The sequence below is a fragment of the Onychostoma macrolepis genome, chromosome 03 (genome assembly GCF_012432095.1).
Source record: "Onychostoma macrolepis isolate SWU-2019 chromosome 03, ASM1243209v1, whole genome shotgun sequence".
NCBI lineage: Eukaryota > Metazoa > Chordata > Actinopteri > Cypriniformes > Cyprinidae > Onychostoma > Onychostoma macrolepis.
In genome coordinates this window covers 7933966-7952427 of record NC_081157.1, presented here as the reverse complement: position 1 = coordinate 7952427, position 18462 = coordinate 7933966, and the positions used below count along the sequence as shown (strand labels likewise).

Here is an 18462-nt window from a genome sequence, read left to right as displayed (position 1 = left end):
CCACACCTACCAAGTAAGGGTACTATTGGCAGTGGAAACACAAGCCTGGTCAGGGTTACCCGTACCGGATCATACTGTACTGAACTGTACTGTACCGTACCGCTCAGTGGAAACGAGCCATAAGAAAGCACCCGAATCCCGGACATTTTGGGCGATTAAGAAATCCCGGCCAGACGCATTTTTTTAGGTCCAAAAAGAGGACATGTCCGGGGAAAAGAGGACGTATGGTCACCCTACTTGTGACTGATATGACACTTCATTTATTGTTACAGTTATAATGATCTGGGGCCGTATGTATAAAGCCGCTCAGAGTAAAAATTGCTTTTAGCTTCTTTATAAAAGTCTCCTATTCTTAGAAAAGTCCTACTTTTTACTAATAATTTTTTGACACTTAAGTCAAAGGGTGTACAGCAATACACAATAAAGCGCTATATAAATGCCTCATTCATTCATTTATTAAGACTATTCTTAAGAGCATTTCTGAGAAATTTTATACATACGGGCCCAGATAAGTAGTAAATTTTAGTCATGACAAAATATATTGTGCAGATCCATTCAGTAAAACAAAGTAAATCTCCATGTTTTATTTGGGGTGGTTTTGACATGCATAATACATTTATTCTGATGAGAAATCAGGAAATATGCAACCACAGCTGAATCTATTGAGCTTTAAAATATCAAGCTTCTGATAATGTCTTGAGGGATAAACACCCACACAACAGAGGAAGCGGTTTCTAATGACCGAAACCAAACCAGTTATGATATGCAGTGGATGTGGAGTAACACTCTGTGGTTAAAGTTTAAAACCTTTCTACCTGAACACACACATATGCACACATAAATTTAAAAGTACCACGTCTAGTCTGTATAGGCCACACTTACCCTGCAGGTCTTGATGCCAAATTCCTATTTGTTGACTATATCTGATGCTCTTAATAGTGACCCATAACCAAAATCTGCATTTATACACTTGGCCAAACAACACAAAGTAGACGTACTGATCAGAAAATCTCCATTGCGTCACTGAAAAGAGTCATGTGATTGCGGTTGGTGTCCACCTGAGTTCACATCATTCACCACTGTTGCTTTTTCAATTATACATGACTCACATTGATAGGGGAATATCTGTCCACATATGCATGAGGCCTGAAACATACAGCAGAATATTAGAATACACATGATTTTTCCCTGCTTACACATCATAGGTAGGGTTGGGTACCGAAGCCCGGTACCAATATGGCACCGGTACCTAAGTAACCGGTATGTACTAGAACCGAATCATAACAGAGATTTCGGTGCCATGCCTGAGCGATCGAGTAAAATATTTTTCCTTTGTTTCTCCGCATCACTGGCATCACATGTGAAAAATAAATTCCCGAAATGAAGTCTGTGAAGTTTAGCGGAGAATCGCAAAGCAAAAGCTCACACACTTCTGACAGCAAAATGGAAATATTTCCATGGCCTTCTAACATTTACAGATGGAAAATATGTAAGTTCACATTACCTGTGAAATGTAAGTATGCATTAGGGAAAACAGCACGTCTCAAACACATTAAACAGCACGTCTCTGTCAGCGGCACACGCAGCCTTTCTGTCAGAGCCGCTTTAAACTGAAACTATAAACTATAGGCTAGTATATCTTACGAGTTTTTTATTTTAAAATAAATATAAAGCTTGTCATGTTTAGAACAAATTGTATTATGCACTTTCTCCGCAGCAGTTCAGTCTGTGTCCTCCCTAGATATTTTTTCAGCTGCGCTCGTATCAAGCTTATAAAGAATATATCGATACATCATGGTAACTCAATATACCGCCCAGCCCTAGCTTAAATTAAAATGCCTAAAACTAAAATTATCTTGTATTCATGTTTTTAAACCTGTTATCCAACAAATAAGAACATTATAACCTTTTTAGTCCACAGCACTTAAATGCTTCCTTTTGTGATCTGATGTAGCTTCTTGTCACAGAATGAGGCAGAAAATATGTTCCATAAGCTACTAATGCATAGATTAGCAATGGATTATAAATATACTTAATTATTATGAAAATACCAGCGATGGCTTGAATAACACAGATAAACTATATATTGTTGTAGTCGAGTGTTTAACGCATTTGTTTTATTATTCAAAACATTTATATCTTCTGTTTACTCAGTTACAGCAATAGCAATGCCTTTGTCCATATTGGGGATTTCCTGGAGCTTCATGAGTTCCATATACAGTATGTTTATATATACTGTCACGGGGTGAAGAATCACACGACAAGTGAATGCAAAATAAATGCACCGGAGGGTGGATTTATTGGTATTCAAGCAGGGTGAGACAAGTGAGATGGGTGCCTCTGTGCCGTGAGTGCTCTCTCTTCTCCTGTTCCTTGGCCGTGATCGTGCTCTGTGATAAGTGTCGGGTTCGGGGGTGTGCCGCTCGGTCAGCTGCTGTTGTCTGCGGGAAAGATAAGAGCACGACGTTAGTCCTTGCCTCATGGAGAATGAACTCAGTTGTGGCTTGGCTCGGCATGGCTTTATAGCCCGGCCAATAACGAGCTGCAGCTGCGACCGAGCGGCCGGTGATGAGGGAGTGCAGGTGTTCCTGATCCGTTTCCAGGGCGACGCTGATGGGTAATCGGGACACTCGTCACAATACATATACCTGTATATATATATAACAAGTTTAGGCACCGGCACCGTTTTAAAAGTATCGACTTGGCACCGGTATCGAAAAAAAACCAAACGATACCCAACCCTAAATAAACCCGATCTGTGCCACATGGGAGGGAGGAAAAACCTGTTCACACCACGAATGATAAATTTAAAGATAACGATATTAATGTCCACAGCAGAGGACGATATTGTCTGTTTATTCTAAGCACATGCCTGTCTGCCGCTTTAAATTCTCAAGCTCGTTATAGCAGGATGGATTCTAACTGGCTGTCAATATTAACTGTATTTTTATAGTTATCTTCATTATTACTATTATTATAGTTTAATCGTCCTTGGTGTGAACGGACCTTTACTGTTTAGCCCTCATGTAATTTGTTGTCATGATTTCTTAGTTTATCGTAATTTGGTTTCAATACTTACGGATTATGATAACCTGTGTCTTGTTTCCTCCTTGTGCCTCTGTTCCCAGTTTGGTTCAGTTTTTTATCAGTCTATTATTGTGTTATCTTTTACTCCTGCATGTTTGAGTTTTTTTGAAAATGAAGTTCCAAATGTAGGTTAGGGAGAAAACGGCCCGTATGTATAAAGCTGCTCAGAGTAAAGTTTTAGTCTTAAGTGTGTCAAAATTATAAGAATGACGTAATTTTACTCTTATTCCTAGACTTAAGAATAAGAGTGATTCATAAAGGTTCCTAAGCGTTAAGACTAGGTCTCAGCTGCTAAATTATTTAAGAGAGCTGAAGAGGAGGAGACCACGCACTTTCTAACAACAAAAGAATGTGTTGAAATTATATGATGACAGGGAGTTGATAAAATGATACAGGCTTGATCGTCAAGGTATTGTTTTTGTTAGTGGACCAAGTCAGAAATTCAGTAACTTCTGTCACGCTATGAAACAATGCTTCATGAAACAAAGGGTTAACTGCAGAAATTCTAGTAATAATGACTCTGACTGTTGAAAGTGGTGTTTGTTTGGACTATTGTGATGTGCATTACTTACAAGTACTTGCCGACATACTGACTATTATTCACACTGATTACTAAACAATACATGTTTATTTTCTATAGTTAAATTTGTTTCGAGAAGCAGTGGTTGTGTTTGGCGTCTCCCTGATTTTGTTGCGTTCTTGGGACAAGAGTGTAACAATTATATATAGCAGACAATCCTGCTATTTTACATAGTGTAAATAAAATCTATCGCTAAGAAAATATGCTATTTTCACTTAGTGCAAATAGCCACTGCGTTCACTTAAACCATCAAAATATGAAGGGAAAAAACACTGACCAGTGTTGCCAACTGCTTTCAACAAATAAAAAAATAACTGCTTTCAACATGTCTCACAAATAAAACAATTGACTCTAAGCAATTATGCAATATTCTTACAAAATCTTTAGCACATTTATTTTTATTTTGGCCACTACTATATGGCAGTTCACTGACTTTCCAACTGACCATCAAACCATGCTGCAAAAACACACCACTTTTATGAGGATTGTGGGCTTTCCTGGAGTTGTTGGAGCTGTTAATGGAACTCATGTTCACATCATTGATCATCATCAGTAATAATTTGTGATAATTTTGCACAATGCAAAGCATTTTTAAAATACATTTAAATATTGAAATATTTCAGTGTCTTAAATGATTTTATTGTAGTTACATTAAATGATTGGTGTTGTGCTGCTGTGACTTCACATGAGCAGGCTCACTATTGGCTGATTCAGAGGTCGAGGTCAGCCATTTTGTGTTGACATCATTGTAGTCCTTAGTTCACAACACTTAAGTGTCACCTCAGTCAACACTTAAGAATCAGTCTTAGACTTTACGGAAAATTGCTTTTAGCTTCTTTATAAAAGTCTCGGTAACACTTTAGAATAGGGAACACTTATTCACTATTAACTACGACTTTTCTCTCAATAAACCCCTAATTTGTTGCTTATTAATAGTTAGTAAGGTAGTTGTTAAGTTTAGGTATTGGGTAGGATTAGGGATGTAGAATAAGGTCATGTAGAATAAGGCATTGATATGTGCTTAATTACTACTAATAAATGGCTAATATTCTAATAATATGCATGCTAATAAGCAACCAGTTAAGAGACCTTAAAATAAAGTGTTACCAAAGTCTCCTACTCTTAGAAAAGTCCTACTTTTTACTAAGAACTCTTTAACACTCAAGTCTATTCTTAAGAGCATTTCTGAGAAGTTTTATACATACAGATGTACAGTGCAAGTAGTCCACTGAATTTTCACCAATTTTAACAGATAAAACACAACATAAATTATCGTTTGGAATATACATTTTGTAATGATTTGTAAATCTTTAATATACAGAAATGTCCATTTCTCATAAAGTCCCTCCTGTACATCTTCACATTTATCACATCATCAAAAGCCAGAAGTGAGAATGAGGTGCACTTTAGCAGAACATATTCGAAGTTGTGGTTGCATGTGCATTAATCATTCATTATGTTTAATGCATCTTTGTTCATATGTTCTTTCTTTCAGCTCATTATCTGACAGAATCACTCTCCATTCTCAGCTGTTCCCGGAGTGAATTCAGACTATAAAAGAACGACCATCAGCTCACAGACACCATCATCTACTGATGAACATCTTCAAGCCACAGTCTGATCCAGGTAAGATCATGTGTATATTGTTTAATGTAGCTTTGGGGGGTTTCTTTCAGGTCCTTGTCAGAGCCACTTCTCATTTAAGGGGTTGTGTTCAATAATAATGTTATCAGCTCAGAAGTATCATCATCTGTCTTGTAATTGTCATTATGATTGCAGATCATGTTATCTCATGTATGAGTTCATATATTTGTATTTCAGCCTCTGGTGTCACTGATTGTTTGTAGTTAATCAAACTAGTTTCCTTTACTTAAAAGTGTGTGCAATTTCAGTTTTATTATCAGCACTGAATGGAATAACGTCACAGATTTCTGTTTCCTAAAGAAAACATCTGAGTTCACAAAGCAGCAAGAGAATTAGGAAAGTCAGAGCATTTGTGCTTTCTCTTAGTGTTTGCAGGTTTCCTATTTGACCGAGGAAGTGAAAAACACTGTGAAAAATAAACTAGAAAGCATTTTAGTGTACTCGGGTAGTTGAGCCAAAACATTTTTACGTTTTTCACTCAAACTACCCTTTTTGACTAACTTTTTAAGCCTTAATTACAATTTAACAGTCATTAGAAATAATCTATATGACATCGAGTGAGTGAATCTTTGAGTGTTTAATTAGTGTTGGAGCTGAGCTCTTGTCTAGTCTGAGTTGGATCATGTACGCTCTTCATCTGCTTCTGTGGATTCCTGCAAGAAAAGTCAGTTTATTTGATTTGTCATTGATGTTATTGTTTTCTGTTCACTCCTCTCGTCTAATTTCAGCGTATGTTACAGCTGTTGCTCAATAAACACCATTCACTGCAGCTTCCCCAGTCATCCTGATCCTCACATCACAGTAAGATCTCACTATTCAAGTTAGAAATGACACAGTTAAACTTGCTACTAAATGGACTAAACGTTTCTTCACATTTGTTTGTGTCTCAGCTATGTTCTTCATCAGATCAACAGCATGGCAGTGGAAAATGTGACGCTAAAAGTTCTCCTTTGACTTCCTGTGGAAAAAAGAAACAAACCAACTGGCCAAGTTCTGTCATAAATGTAAGTTGTATTAAAGCAATATCACACTAGCTGTTGTGCTGTGATACTGAATATTCAGAACAACATTCTTACAATATTGTTTTAATAAAATATTTTATGGGCAGAGGGATTGTAAAGTTCATTTCAAGTTAAACTTTATACATTAAAAACCATATACATTAAAAAGGATAATGTATTTTAAGCATTTTACAGGGATAGTTTCACTAAAAATGTAAATTCTGTCATTTACTCATCCTCATGTCGTTCCAAACCTGTAAGACTTTGGTAACACTTTAGAATAGGGAACACTTATTCACTATTAACTACGACTTTTTCCTCAATAAATTCCTAATTTGCTGCTTATTAATAGTTAGTGCGGTAGTTGTTAAGTTTAGGTATTGGGTAGGATTAGGGATGTAGAATAAGGTCATGTAGAATAAGGCATTAATATGTGCTTAATTAGTACTAATAAATGGCTAATATTTGAGTAATATGCATGCTAATAAGCAACTAATTAAGAGACCCTAAAATAAAGTGTTACCAAGACTTTTCTTCACATTCAGAATGCAAATGAAGATAATTTGAATGAAATCAATAGGTTACTGTTTGTAACCCCGGTTCTCTGAAACATCGAGTGGAGAGATCCACCTATGGGAAGGGCATCCGCCCCTGACCTCTGCAGAAGCATCCAATTGCACCAAGTCTGGCTTGACAGACAGGAGCGCGTGCCCAATACCAAGAAAGGACCCACCCCCTTACCTAATGCATAAAGGGACCTGCACGCGCTACCCCTCCTCAGTGAGCATATTCGCTTCTCGTGCAGCAAGCGGGGCAAACTTGGTGGATCTCTCCACTCGATGTTTCAGAGAACCGGGGTTACGAACAGTAACCTATTGTTCTCTTTCATCATCTCGTGTTCGAGATCCACCTATGGGAGATATGGACAGCTCCCCGGTCGCCCAATACACTCACAGTGAGGCCCTGCCAACCAGAGGACGGTCACCTGGAAAGGTGGTGCACGACACGTCACAACGCAGCAACCCCGCATGAAATGCATAAGCCACATTGACCATAAAGGAATGCCATGTGGTAACATGTATACCTAAAGTCTGATAATGCACATCATGAAGGAATATGAATTGTATATACATATTCCCTTATTCTATATATTATAGGGGGATATAGATGGCATGCTTAAGGACATAAATAACCCAGGCTGGAAAACCCAGGCCAAAAGGTGTGACGGGTGTAACCGCACAAGGCTACAAAGAACCCACACCTAAGACAGAATGAGCTACCAGGGTCTGGGTAACATCAAGCCGGTAGTATCTGACAAACGTATGTGGAGAGGCCCAGCTTGCAGCGGCACAAATGTCCTGCAAGGAAACCCCTTTAAACAGGGCCCAAGAGGCAGCCATGCTCTCTGAGACCCCCTGGAGGCCGCACTCCCCTAGACTCGTACACCAAGGAGATAGCTCCTACGAGCCAGTGAGAGAGGCGCTGCTTAGAAATGGAATTCCCCGTGTTCGGGGGGGCCCAAGAAATAAAGAGCTGGTCCCTTTTTCTGAAAGGGCTAGTCCTATCGATGTAAACCCCAAGGGCACGAACAGGACACAAAGCATTCAGCCTCCGATCCTCTTCAGAAGAGAAAGGGGGAGGATGAAAGGCAGACAGCTCAATCACTTCACAGGTGAATGCTGGAAAGCATTTAGGCATAAAGGCCGGGTTGGGCCTTAGGAAAACCCTGCCTCCACTGAGAGAGAATTTAGTGCACAAGGGATGAATGGAAAGTGCATGCAATTCACTGACACGTTTGGCGGAAGCCAGGGCCAGGAGCAGAGCTGTCTTGAAAGACAAAAGCTTAAGGGAGATATCCGCCAGGGGCTCAAAAGGTTTTTGAGACAATGCCTCCAGTACCATGGAGAGGTCCCATTCCGGGACTGCTCTTCTAGTGACCGGAAGGGAACGGCGGGCGCCCTTCATAAACCTACGAATAAGGGGTTGTTGTCCCACCATAGTGCCATCAAATCTGATGTGACATGCAGCGATAGCCGCTAAGTAGACCTTAACAGTGGAAAAAGACTTCCCACCATCAATGAGGTCTTGCAAAAACCCCAAAATATCAGAGACTGAGCACTGATATGAAATCAGCTGGCACTCTTCACACCATTCCTCGAACACACGCCACTTGCGATCATAAAGGGATCGTGTAGAAGAAGCTCTAGCATTCTGAAAAGTGGCAATGACACGAGGGGGAAGACCCAATGTGTTTAAGTTTGTCCTTTCACGGGCCAAGCCCAAAGAGCCACCCTGTCTGGATGAGGGTGGAGAATTTCCCCGTTCGCCTGGGACAGGAGGTCCGTACGCGATGGGAGGTGCCATGGCTGAGCGTACATAAGAGAAATTATCTCTGCCAGCCAAGGAGCCTTGGGCCATCTGGGTGCGATTAAAATCAGAGTAAATTTCTGTTCTCTCACCCTGACCAGTGTTGGCATTATCAGACAAAGAGGAGGAAATGCATACAGCAGGGTGTCGGGCCATGGGTGGGCCAGTGCGTCCACGCCGAGAGGGGCATTCTCGTCCCGTAGCGAGAAGAACATAGGACAATGGGTGTTTTCGTGCGAGGCGAAAAGATCAACGGCTGCCTGACCGAATCTCTTCCACAGCAGACTCACTATCTGAGGGTGGAGGCACCAGTCTCCGTAAAGTGGGTTCCCCCTCGACAGCAGATCTGCTCCCCTGTTCAGGACGCCCGGGACATGGGTCGCCCGTAACGACAGAAAGTGCCGCCTGCTCCACACTAACAGCCTGTGAGCTAGAGCATGAAGCTTGGAGGAGCGCATCCCTCCCTGGCGGTTGATATGTGCTATGGCTGTGGTGTTGTCGCAATGCACTAGGACATGATGTCCGCGCAAACGGGGCAGGAAATGATTCAGAGCCTTCCAAACAGTAAGGAGCTCCAAATAATTTATATGGGCTAAGTGGAGTGTGCTTGGTCACACACCGTTCATTGTTCTGCCCTCCTGGGTAGCTCCCCATCCTGTCAAGGATGCGTCTGTCGTTACCACTTTCCGCAACATAATGGCCCCCAGGGGGGCCCCATGCGTGTAAAACTCTGCCTTCCTCCAGTGGCGCAGCGCTGCTGTGCAGGAGCGCGTCACTGTGACTGAGCGGCAAAGATCACATAATGGGCTGAGATGAAGGGATAAAACCTACTTCATGAACGCCCTCATTCTCAGAAGGCCCAGAGGCAGGACATGGATAGCCGCAGCCATGAGACCCTGTAATCTGAGACACATGCGATACTGTACTCTCGCACCTTCCCTGAACTGAGAGAGGCAGTTCACGAAGGAGAGAATGCGCTCTTGCGATAGGCGTGCGCGCATTGTGATGGAATTCAGCTCCAGACCTAGAAAAATCACATTCTGAGCAGGAGTGAAATTGCTTTTCCTCAAATTCACCCTGAAGCCGAGCGTTGTGATGTGAGCGAGCACACGGGCAGTGTTTTGCATCACTTTCTCTCTTGAATCGGCTATAATCAGCCAATCGTCTATGTAAGTCAGGATCTTGAGCCCCGCTGTTCTTAGCGGGTTCAAACCCGCCTCCGTGCACAGACAGAAAGTCCTTGGACTGAGGGAGAGCCCAAATGGAAGGACTGTGAACTCGTAACACACGCCTTGGTAGGCAAAACGAAGGAATTTTCTGTGCGGAGGATAAATGCTTATGTGGAAGAAAGCATCTTTCAGATCGACCGATGTAAACCAGTCGTTCTTTTTTATAGAACGTAGAAGAGAGCCGTGTGTTAACATTCTGAAGTTGTATTTCCTCAAATGTTTGTTCAACACTCTTAGATCCAAGATAGGATGGAGAGCACCATCCTTCTTGGGGACCAGAAAATACCGGGAGTAAAACCCCTGTCTGCTCAAGTGCTGGGGCACCACGCAGACCGCCCCCTTCTCGAGAAGAGAGGAGATTTCGTCCTTCAGAATGTGAGCGGATTTCTCTTCCGCGTGAGAAGTGATAACCCTGTTGAAACGTGGGGGTTTCCTGGCAAACTGGAGCCTGTACCCCGTCATTATTGTGCGAATCACCCATTCGGGGGCCGACACAGACTGCCATGCAGTTACATGACTCGCAAGAGTCCCCACACAAACCGGAGGATTGCTTTGGGCTGCTAACACTGCCGGTTCGCTCATTTGTGGTACAATGGCGCCATCTAGTGGACAACTTGGGGGCGACGAGTTGGCTTCCTGAGAAGCAACTGTGTTTTGAGGAGCGGTCGCTCTCATTATTGGATTTATTTTTTGTTTTATTTTGGGAACACACAAAGGGGGCAAAGCCTTTATTGAGTGTGTGAGAGGTGATTTGTGCAAACTGAGGTGACAGTGGATGAGCACTTTTTATCAGTGAATTTCCCGCCAGCCCTGAAACTGGAAACTGAGGGGGGAAATTTTCTGTGGGCCGCATCTGAACCTGTGGCATGTTCACAGTGAACTGAGGGTGGGCACCCGAACGAGGGAAAGGGGGCCCTCGGAATGAGAACTTCCTCTTCTTGGATGGAGGGGGAAAAAAACTCAAACTTGGGTCCAATGGGCTGGTAGCCTGAGAACCTGGACCGAGAGACCCCTGGGAATGAACCTCAGGTAGGCCTCTTCCTCTTCCCATCCGACGGGGTAGAGTTGGGTTTTTTTTTAGCTGCGGCCGCAGCAAAAGACATCTTACCCCAAGGTTTAGACGGCTGGTTGGGCTGCTGGCTAGGCTGCTGGCTAGGTGGCCTGTTGCGAGCCTTGGGCCTGGCCACGTTCTGATACGGTCGTCCCGCAGGGGTCTGAGGGGGCCGTGAGGGGGGCTGATGTGGAGTGGCCTTCCTAGGCAGGCAGAGTTTAAAAGCCTCATCCTCTTTCTTCTTATCATCACATCGCTGTTGCATGAGGGCAACCACGGGACCGAAGAGAGCCTGGCCTGGTTCCACCGGTGCTCCTGCTATACGCCGTTTCTCACTGTCGGGCAGACCAGAGAGATTCAGCCACAGAGCACGTTCTCCCACAACAGAGAGGGCCATAGAACGTCCGCCGGCTTGGATGGCCTGACAGGCGTTGCGAAGGACCAAGTCATTAATCGTCACAATCTCCTTCCAAAGCGTAGGCGATGGGGAGCCCTTCTCTAGATGTTTACTCATATCCTCCAACAGCTCAGCTTGGTAGGCGAGAGGAGGGAGGAAACATTAAGAGCTCGAACTGACAAGGCGGCAGCCCTGTAAGAAGCCTGGAAGACAGAGGCTGAGAAGCGGTCCATTTTATTTGGGAGGACTGGTTTGGGGGGGCCAGTAGGCCTCCCTGGGAAGGGTTAAGGTGTCTGGCAATCGAGGGTTCGATGGTGGGGGGGTCACCCAGACCACACGATGCCATGTCTTTAACCTCTAGACCTGTTAAACCATGTTTAAGATCAAGCGGGTCCTTCCAGTAGTGGCACATATGTTTCGCACAGGCGGGAAGTACAGGCAAAAGCTGTTTCCTAGGGCTGGGTGGGGGGCCTAGGAGCTTACCATCATATACATCCCTCTCTTGGTCGGCCGCGTTCTGGAGAGCCGGCCATTCGACATTGAGACGAGCGGCCGCTCGCTCACACACTTTGAGAAGGATGGCATGCAGTAACGCAGCAGAGCCACTAACCGGGGGAGCTTGGGCAGATGGAATGGTATCCTCATCGTCCGAGCCCTCGAGTAAAGCAGCATCCTCATCCTCGCCTGAGCCGGGTGGCTCACATTCCAGCGAGGAAATACCGGGCAGGATTTCCTCGAGTAAACCCTCGTCAGACTGGTCAGCCCAACTGAGAGCAGGCATGCCCTGGGAGGCCCCCAGGGATGCAACGCTTTCACCCGCTCCGACATCCGAGTCATATTGATCGTCTGCGCTTTGGGTAGAAGCAACCTTAAACCGGCGACGCAGAAGCTTCTTCGGAAGAGTGAAGCAATGGCTGCAGTTTTCCGGGAGCGAAAGAGCTTCTTCCGCGTGCTTAAATCCCATGCACACCATGCAGAAAGGATGAGAATCCTTAGTGGCGATGAGAGAACCACAGGCGGCAGGGCATGCACGCGACTGCGAGTCCGAAGGGTTAGCAGGAGCTGAGGGTTTAGCCTTATCCATTGAAGAGGTGAAAGCGTAAAAGCAGGTGGGCAGCCTGAGAAAAATAGAGGTCGAGAGCGTGGGTGGCTTGCAAACGAAGGAACAAACAGCGACTAACCGTAATAGCCTGAAAATCACGCCTTGCGGAGGCTGATCGGAGATATGTCCTCCTGTTGACTGTTTAGTGAAGTCAGGCAACACAGTAAGGCTGTATAACGAGAGGTCGCGAGAAGCGAATATCAACTGAGGAGGGGTAGCGCGTTAGGTAAGGGGGTGGGTCCTTACTTGGTATTGGGCACGCACTCCTGTCTGTCAAGCCAGACTTGGTGCAATTGGATGCTTCTGCAGAGGTCAGGGGCGGATGCCCTTCCCATAGGTGGATCTCGAACACGAGATGATGAAAGAGATCTGAGAGATTTCTGTGCCTCCACTGACAGTCAACACAGAGTTCATAAAGAAACCCAGATGAATTGGTATGTGAATAAAAGCCTAAATTAAATCTGTTCACCATTTAAAGTGATCAAGTCTCTTCAGGAAATTTGACTAAACCACTCAATGTCAGTTGAGGGACAGAAATATCTCAGAATTCATTAAACATATTTGTGTTCAGAAGATGAACGATTTTTTGCAGGTTTGGAACCACATGAGAGTGAGGAAATGATAACAATTTTAAGTTCTGGGTGAACTATGCCTTTAACATTACACTTCACCCATTTGAATGGAAACATCTAGACAGAAGAAACATGTCAGGACATCTGTTTTAAGAAAAAAAAATTATTGAAGTATTTCTTACATATTAAAACTTATGACTGGTTTGTTATTTAGTGTTTCCTCAGGAATTCGTGAAACAATGGCACAACATAACATCAGCATCAATGGCTCAACTGCATCAAATGAAGAATGGAGGAAATTAATATGGAAACAATATTATGCACAACTTGTATTTGTCCGTGTCCTTTCAGTCATTGAGATCCCAATCATGATCTTAACTCTGATCGCCTTGTGTTTTCTCGTCAAATCTCGGCCTGCTGCTTCAGTTTTTGTTAGTCATTTGATACTTTCAGATCTCATACAGGTCATTTGTATGTTAATATCAACAGAAACCTCATGGCCATATGAACGGAGTAATGCATATCTCTATTCTTTGATTGTGGGTCTGTATTTTATGGCATGTGTTGCTTTTGAACGATATCTTCTGGTTTCTCATCCTATCTGGTACAAATCTCATCATTCACTCAAACTCTCCTGTTTTATTTCTGTGATCGTCTGGTTTGTGCCTCTGATCTGTACAGAAGTGAAACCCCCTTATATTTATTTTGATGCTCTACACTGGTGTATAGCATGTTTAATTCCCTACCCCATCATCATTCTCTGTTTTGCTGGCACTTGGCGAGGTCTTTCTCGCTCAATATCACTGACTGCTCTGAAGCGCAAATTAATTTTGGGCAGTTTGTTCCTGGTGCTGTTGACTTACACATTTCTCATTCTGCCTGCTGTGATTATGGCATTGATTGTAGATTTTGGTCACTATTACAGTATTGTTGTTATGAAATTTTACCCCTATGCACTTTTGATCCTGTATGTGAATCCACTTGCTGACTGTGTGCTGTACCTGTTCATGAGGCCTGATGTTGGTAATATAATGAAGTCTGTTCGCTGCTGTCGTAGACATCAGAGATCGAATCACAAGCAGGACGAACACTCTGTAGTGAATCCACAGAACAGCTGCTGTACTGTAGTGTGCTGTATTTCAGCTCAAGAGCCTTCATCTCATTCACTGAACACCTGCAGCTCAGTTTAACCTGCTGCTAAATATAGAGCTGAAAAACACTGCTATATTTAAATGAAGTCAAGGTCCATTTTTACATTGCAAACACACTTAATTTTAAGAAAAGTGAGGTGTGTTTATTTATAAAACAGTTAGTAAACGGAATTTTATTTATACAAAAAAATAAAGAAAATTTTGTGTTTCTGATTGTGCTGACTTTGTGTAGTAGCAGTAATTAATCATATGGTGGAGAGGAGGGTTGTAACTGATCATAATCAGTCATATATATAAAGTAGAGTATATTAGAGGTGTACTAAGTGAACTTTATAAAAGTATATATAAAACATTAAGCAGCACAAGAAAATGACACGGCAATCTGAAGAGTTTGATAATCAGATAGCTGGAATACTATTGTGTGTTTTCGTAGGTGTTGTGTTTTTGATGATTGTATTGTTTCTTCTTCACTTTGTCAATAAAGAGATAATTTTTGTATTGTTACCCTTGTCTCTGACTTTAACTGCTGACACGAATCTGTGTATGCCTCTGAAGGTGGTTCACTTTAATTCTATGGGTGGAATTCCTATAGTGGCGTAGTCGGGGTGAAACTGGCATCTTGTTCAGTTCCCATTTTATTTTAAATAAAATCTTACCTGCCTTCGTTCTCTACCGTCACACTCGCATAAAATTCAAGGCATTAATGTTTGCCTACAAAACTGCCTCTGGCTCTGCTCCTCTTTACCTAAATTCATTCAGACTTGTGTGCCTCTATAAGCTTGCATTCTGCAAGTGAACATCGCTTTATTATTCATCCCAAAGAGGCACAAAATCACTTTCACATTAACTGTTCCCTCCTGGTGGAAAGACCTGCCCAACTCAATCCATCTTCAAGAATCGGCTAAACACACATCTCTTCCATCTTTATATGACCCTCTTAACTCTAGCATCTATTCTTTAAAAAAAAAACTCTATTCATTTGCTGCTTGTTTTCTTAAATAAAATTTTAAAAAAACACTAACTTCTCCATTCTTTTTGTATTCTATCCATTTCTTTTCTTTTTATTTATTATACAATTAACAAAAGCAAAAAAGGTCTCTTAACACTAGCTTGCTCTATTCTTTGTTTTCTTTATATTTATTATATAATAAAAATTTTAAAAAATTTGCTACGTGTACTGCGTTAAGCTAACTGAGACTTGTTATAGCACTTGCATATCATTGCTCTTTTGTTGATTTTGATTGCTTCCATTGTCCTCATTTATAAGTCGCTTTGGATAAAAGCATGTGCTTATTGACTAAATGTAAATGTAAGTAAACATAATAGCGAAGTTTCCATTCACTGGTTGCTCTGTTATTGCCTGCTCCCATCCAATTGGCTTTCGAAAAATAATGGTGTTCACGATGTTTTATTGCGAAAAAAAATTTAACTGAGCCGTTTACATTAATAATTTAATGAATATTGCAAATCATGTGATGGAACCTATGGTTTTGGACACAGAGCAGCTAATTTTGTATCGTCCTGTATGCAAACTTTTAGGGTCCATAAAAAGATTGGTGCAGGAAAAGTATATAGCAATACTTTTTTTAAGTACTCTTTAACAGGCAGTCAAGCCAGTTGTGATTAGATGTGGCCAAGAAATAACTTGAGAGTACATTTGGCTAATACATTTTTGAAAATAATAACTTCAAATCAAAGTCATCAGAGATGGTGAGAGATGTGTACGACACACATGACTCAACACGTAGGCCGCGACGCAAGTTACTACAGAAGATGAATCACACTTTAGCAGTTGTAGTTTTTATGCGTGCTGAAAAAAGTGGAAGCCATGAAAGAGCAAGGAACAAGAGCTTGAGGTAAGCAGCTTTAACACCATGTCGCGTTGATTTCATGTCCTTTTTTTATTGGCTGGTCAGTAAACGTGGGTTGTAGCAGCAAACACGCTGTGCGATGATCACGCTGAATTTCTGACACCGTCAGAAAATGATCGCTGGCTATCTTTGGACACAAGACCGTGACAACGGACATCTTTGAATCTCTCTCACTGTACGACATAAGAGCACCGATAAGGAGCCACGATCACAGAAATCACCATGATTGCTTCACGATGCCAATCTTTCGTCTGGGACAGCAGAATATCGTGCAGTGTCCTGGGCTTAATGCTGTCTTTATCCTCACCTTTCAGTTCTAACATTTGTTCAGATTCAAGCTTTCTTGATTCAACCTACTATATTTTCATCATTCGCTTGAGATAAAATTATTTTACAAAAATAAATCATTTTTAAAATAACATTTATAATGTTTGTGATTTTCATTTGTCATGAAACCCAGAACAGCTTTTGAGAATGAAAATGAAATAGACTTGGGATTTTATTACTTTAATTTTAGCTTTATTTATTTATTTAAATACAGATGTAACTTGTTATTGGTGTATTTTCTCTTTTTGACAGCATGGAAACTCCAATAGCTTGCCTTCATTAGACAGGTGCCCTATTATTTGACAAGCTGCAGTGATTCTGCTCGTTCATCAGCAGATGTTCATCATTAATGCTTAATCATCACTAAAACACATAAATATCTCATTAACAGCAGCACCGCTTGAGCGTTACTCTGTAGAGCAGATTATATAAGGAGTGAATATTTATAGTTTTTGCAGTGGAGGTTTACAGCATTTGTTTGTAATTTGATTACAAACACAATTTGAAAAAACACTGGTTTCTACGTATGATAAAACCCTTTTTTTCAGTATACCAGCTGATGAGCTTAGTGATGGGTGTAAAATAGTCTGTAATTGTTAAAATTCAAGAAACAACTTCTTGAACGTAATTCATTTTGAACACAAAAAAGGGGGATAAAAAAAGGAATGGAAAAGTAAATAAGGGATGATTCTTCACAAAGAATCAAGGTTGCCTAAAACGATGGGTGGTTCAACTTTCCCACAGGCTCAAATCACTCTTCCCATTAAAAATATAACAAAACGAAAAAAAAAAAACTAATTCACACTAGGCACGGTTGCCTTGAACTCCGCTGGCCTTATGCTGCCTTCAATTAGTTTTTTTATTTTATTTTATTTTGCTTTTTCCCCCCAAACATAATAACAACATACAACAGACAAACACGAAGGAGAAATAAGAAAAAAAAAAAGGAGATGCACTATAAATATCACAAGTGTAACAAATAAAATGTGACAGTTTAACAATAAGCTCTTATCAAATCAAATGATGTGGTATTGTTTTTATATAATTCACAAAGGGGTCCCAGATTTTATAAGATAATTCACTCCTGCCCCTCAAAGAATAAGTAATCTTTAATGGTACACAGCTGCACACCTCCGACAGCCACAATCCAATACATTTTCTTAGCTATTATTAACAACATTTCAGTCAGCTTAATCGCTTGACTATGTCAGAGGTTGGAGTTGGTAAAATTACCTAGTAAACACCTCTGGGTCCACTGGAAAATGACTTCCATGAATTTGAGATGCAATGTTACATGCACCCAAAACACCATCACTTTCGGACACAACCTAGTGTGCAGAGTTTCAGACTGACCTAGTGATGATGGCAGGAGGGCAGCAGGTGGTTGTTAGCCCTCTGTGCAGCTCGAACGTCACTAGAAATCTGATTTTTGCAGTGTTGCTTTGCTCTTATGGCGGCACCGACTTGAGCTTGCCTGAGTTGTGTTGGTAGAGGTTTCGCTGTTGGGCATGTGGGCCCGTTGCTCCATCCAACGTTGTCTGGCTGCTTCTGGGGTGTTCGACCGGTTTTAAGGGATGCTCCTCCCTTGGAGGGGTCTGATGCCATGTTGCGTCAGGCAAGGAGTCAGAAGTTTGTCCTTCCCCTGGTAGGGTTTGAGGGAAGTGGATAATTCGTATTTTCCTCTTCAGCTTCTTCTGGTGCATTGGTAAGATTGGACTCTTCTTCAGTCTTTTTGGGGGGGTTTTCTTGGGGCATCAAAGTTTCAAGCTGTGGTTCAGCAGTGCACAGATCCACAGATTTTGAATTTTCAGTCTCCCATGGTTTCAACTTCATCTGACATGAATGAAGTACCACTTTCCACTTCAACAGACTCTGCCATCTCATTTGAAGTCTTGACCTGATCACTTCCACTTGTCAGGGAAAGTTCCATACGTTTTTGAATATTCATTGCTTCCTCATCACTGGAGTGTGCCTTATAAAACCTCTCAGCGGTTTTTGTGTCATGGCACATAAAGTCTGTTATTTTATGTGTTTCTTTTTTGCTGAGACAATTTTGCACTTGAGTGGACTGCTTTGTCTCTTT

At 41.9% G+C, this 18462-nt stretch overlaps 1 protein-coding gene and 1 pseudogene across 1 annotated transcript; one reads left to right on the top strand and one right to left on the bottom strand.

Moving 5' to 3' along the window:
• Positions 1–5000: 5000 nt before the first annotated feature.
• On the top strand, positions 5001–15406 carry LOC131537574 (ovarian cancer G-protein coupled receptor 1-like). Its single transcript, XM_058771135.1, has 4 exons — positions 5001–5293; positions 6040–6112; positions 6202–6315; positions 13245–15406. The coding sequence occupies exon 4, from the start codon at positions 13270–13272 to the stop codon at positions 14218–14220; it is 951 nt and encodes a 316-aa protein (XP_058627118.1). The 5' UTR covers positions 5001–5293; positions 6040–6112; positions 6202–6315; positions 13245–13269; the 3' UTR covers positions 14221–15406.
• Positions 7269–8925, bottom strand: LOC131534259 (uncharacterized; annotated as a pseudogene).
• Positions 15407–18462: the final 3056 nt, after the last annotated feature.

Coding starts and splice junctions, on each gene's coding strand:
- LOC131537574 (XM_058771135.1), top strand. CDS start 13,270: ATGGCACAACATAACATCAGCATCAATGGCTCAACTGCATCAAATGAA.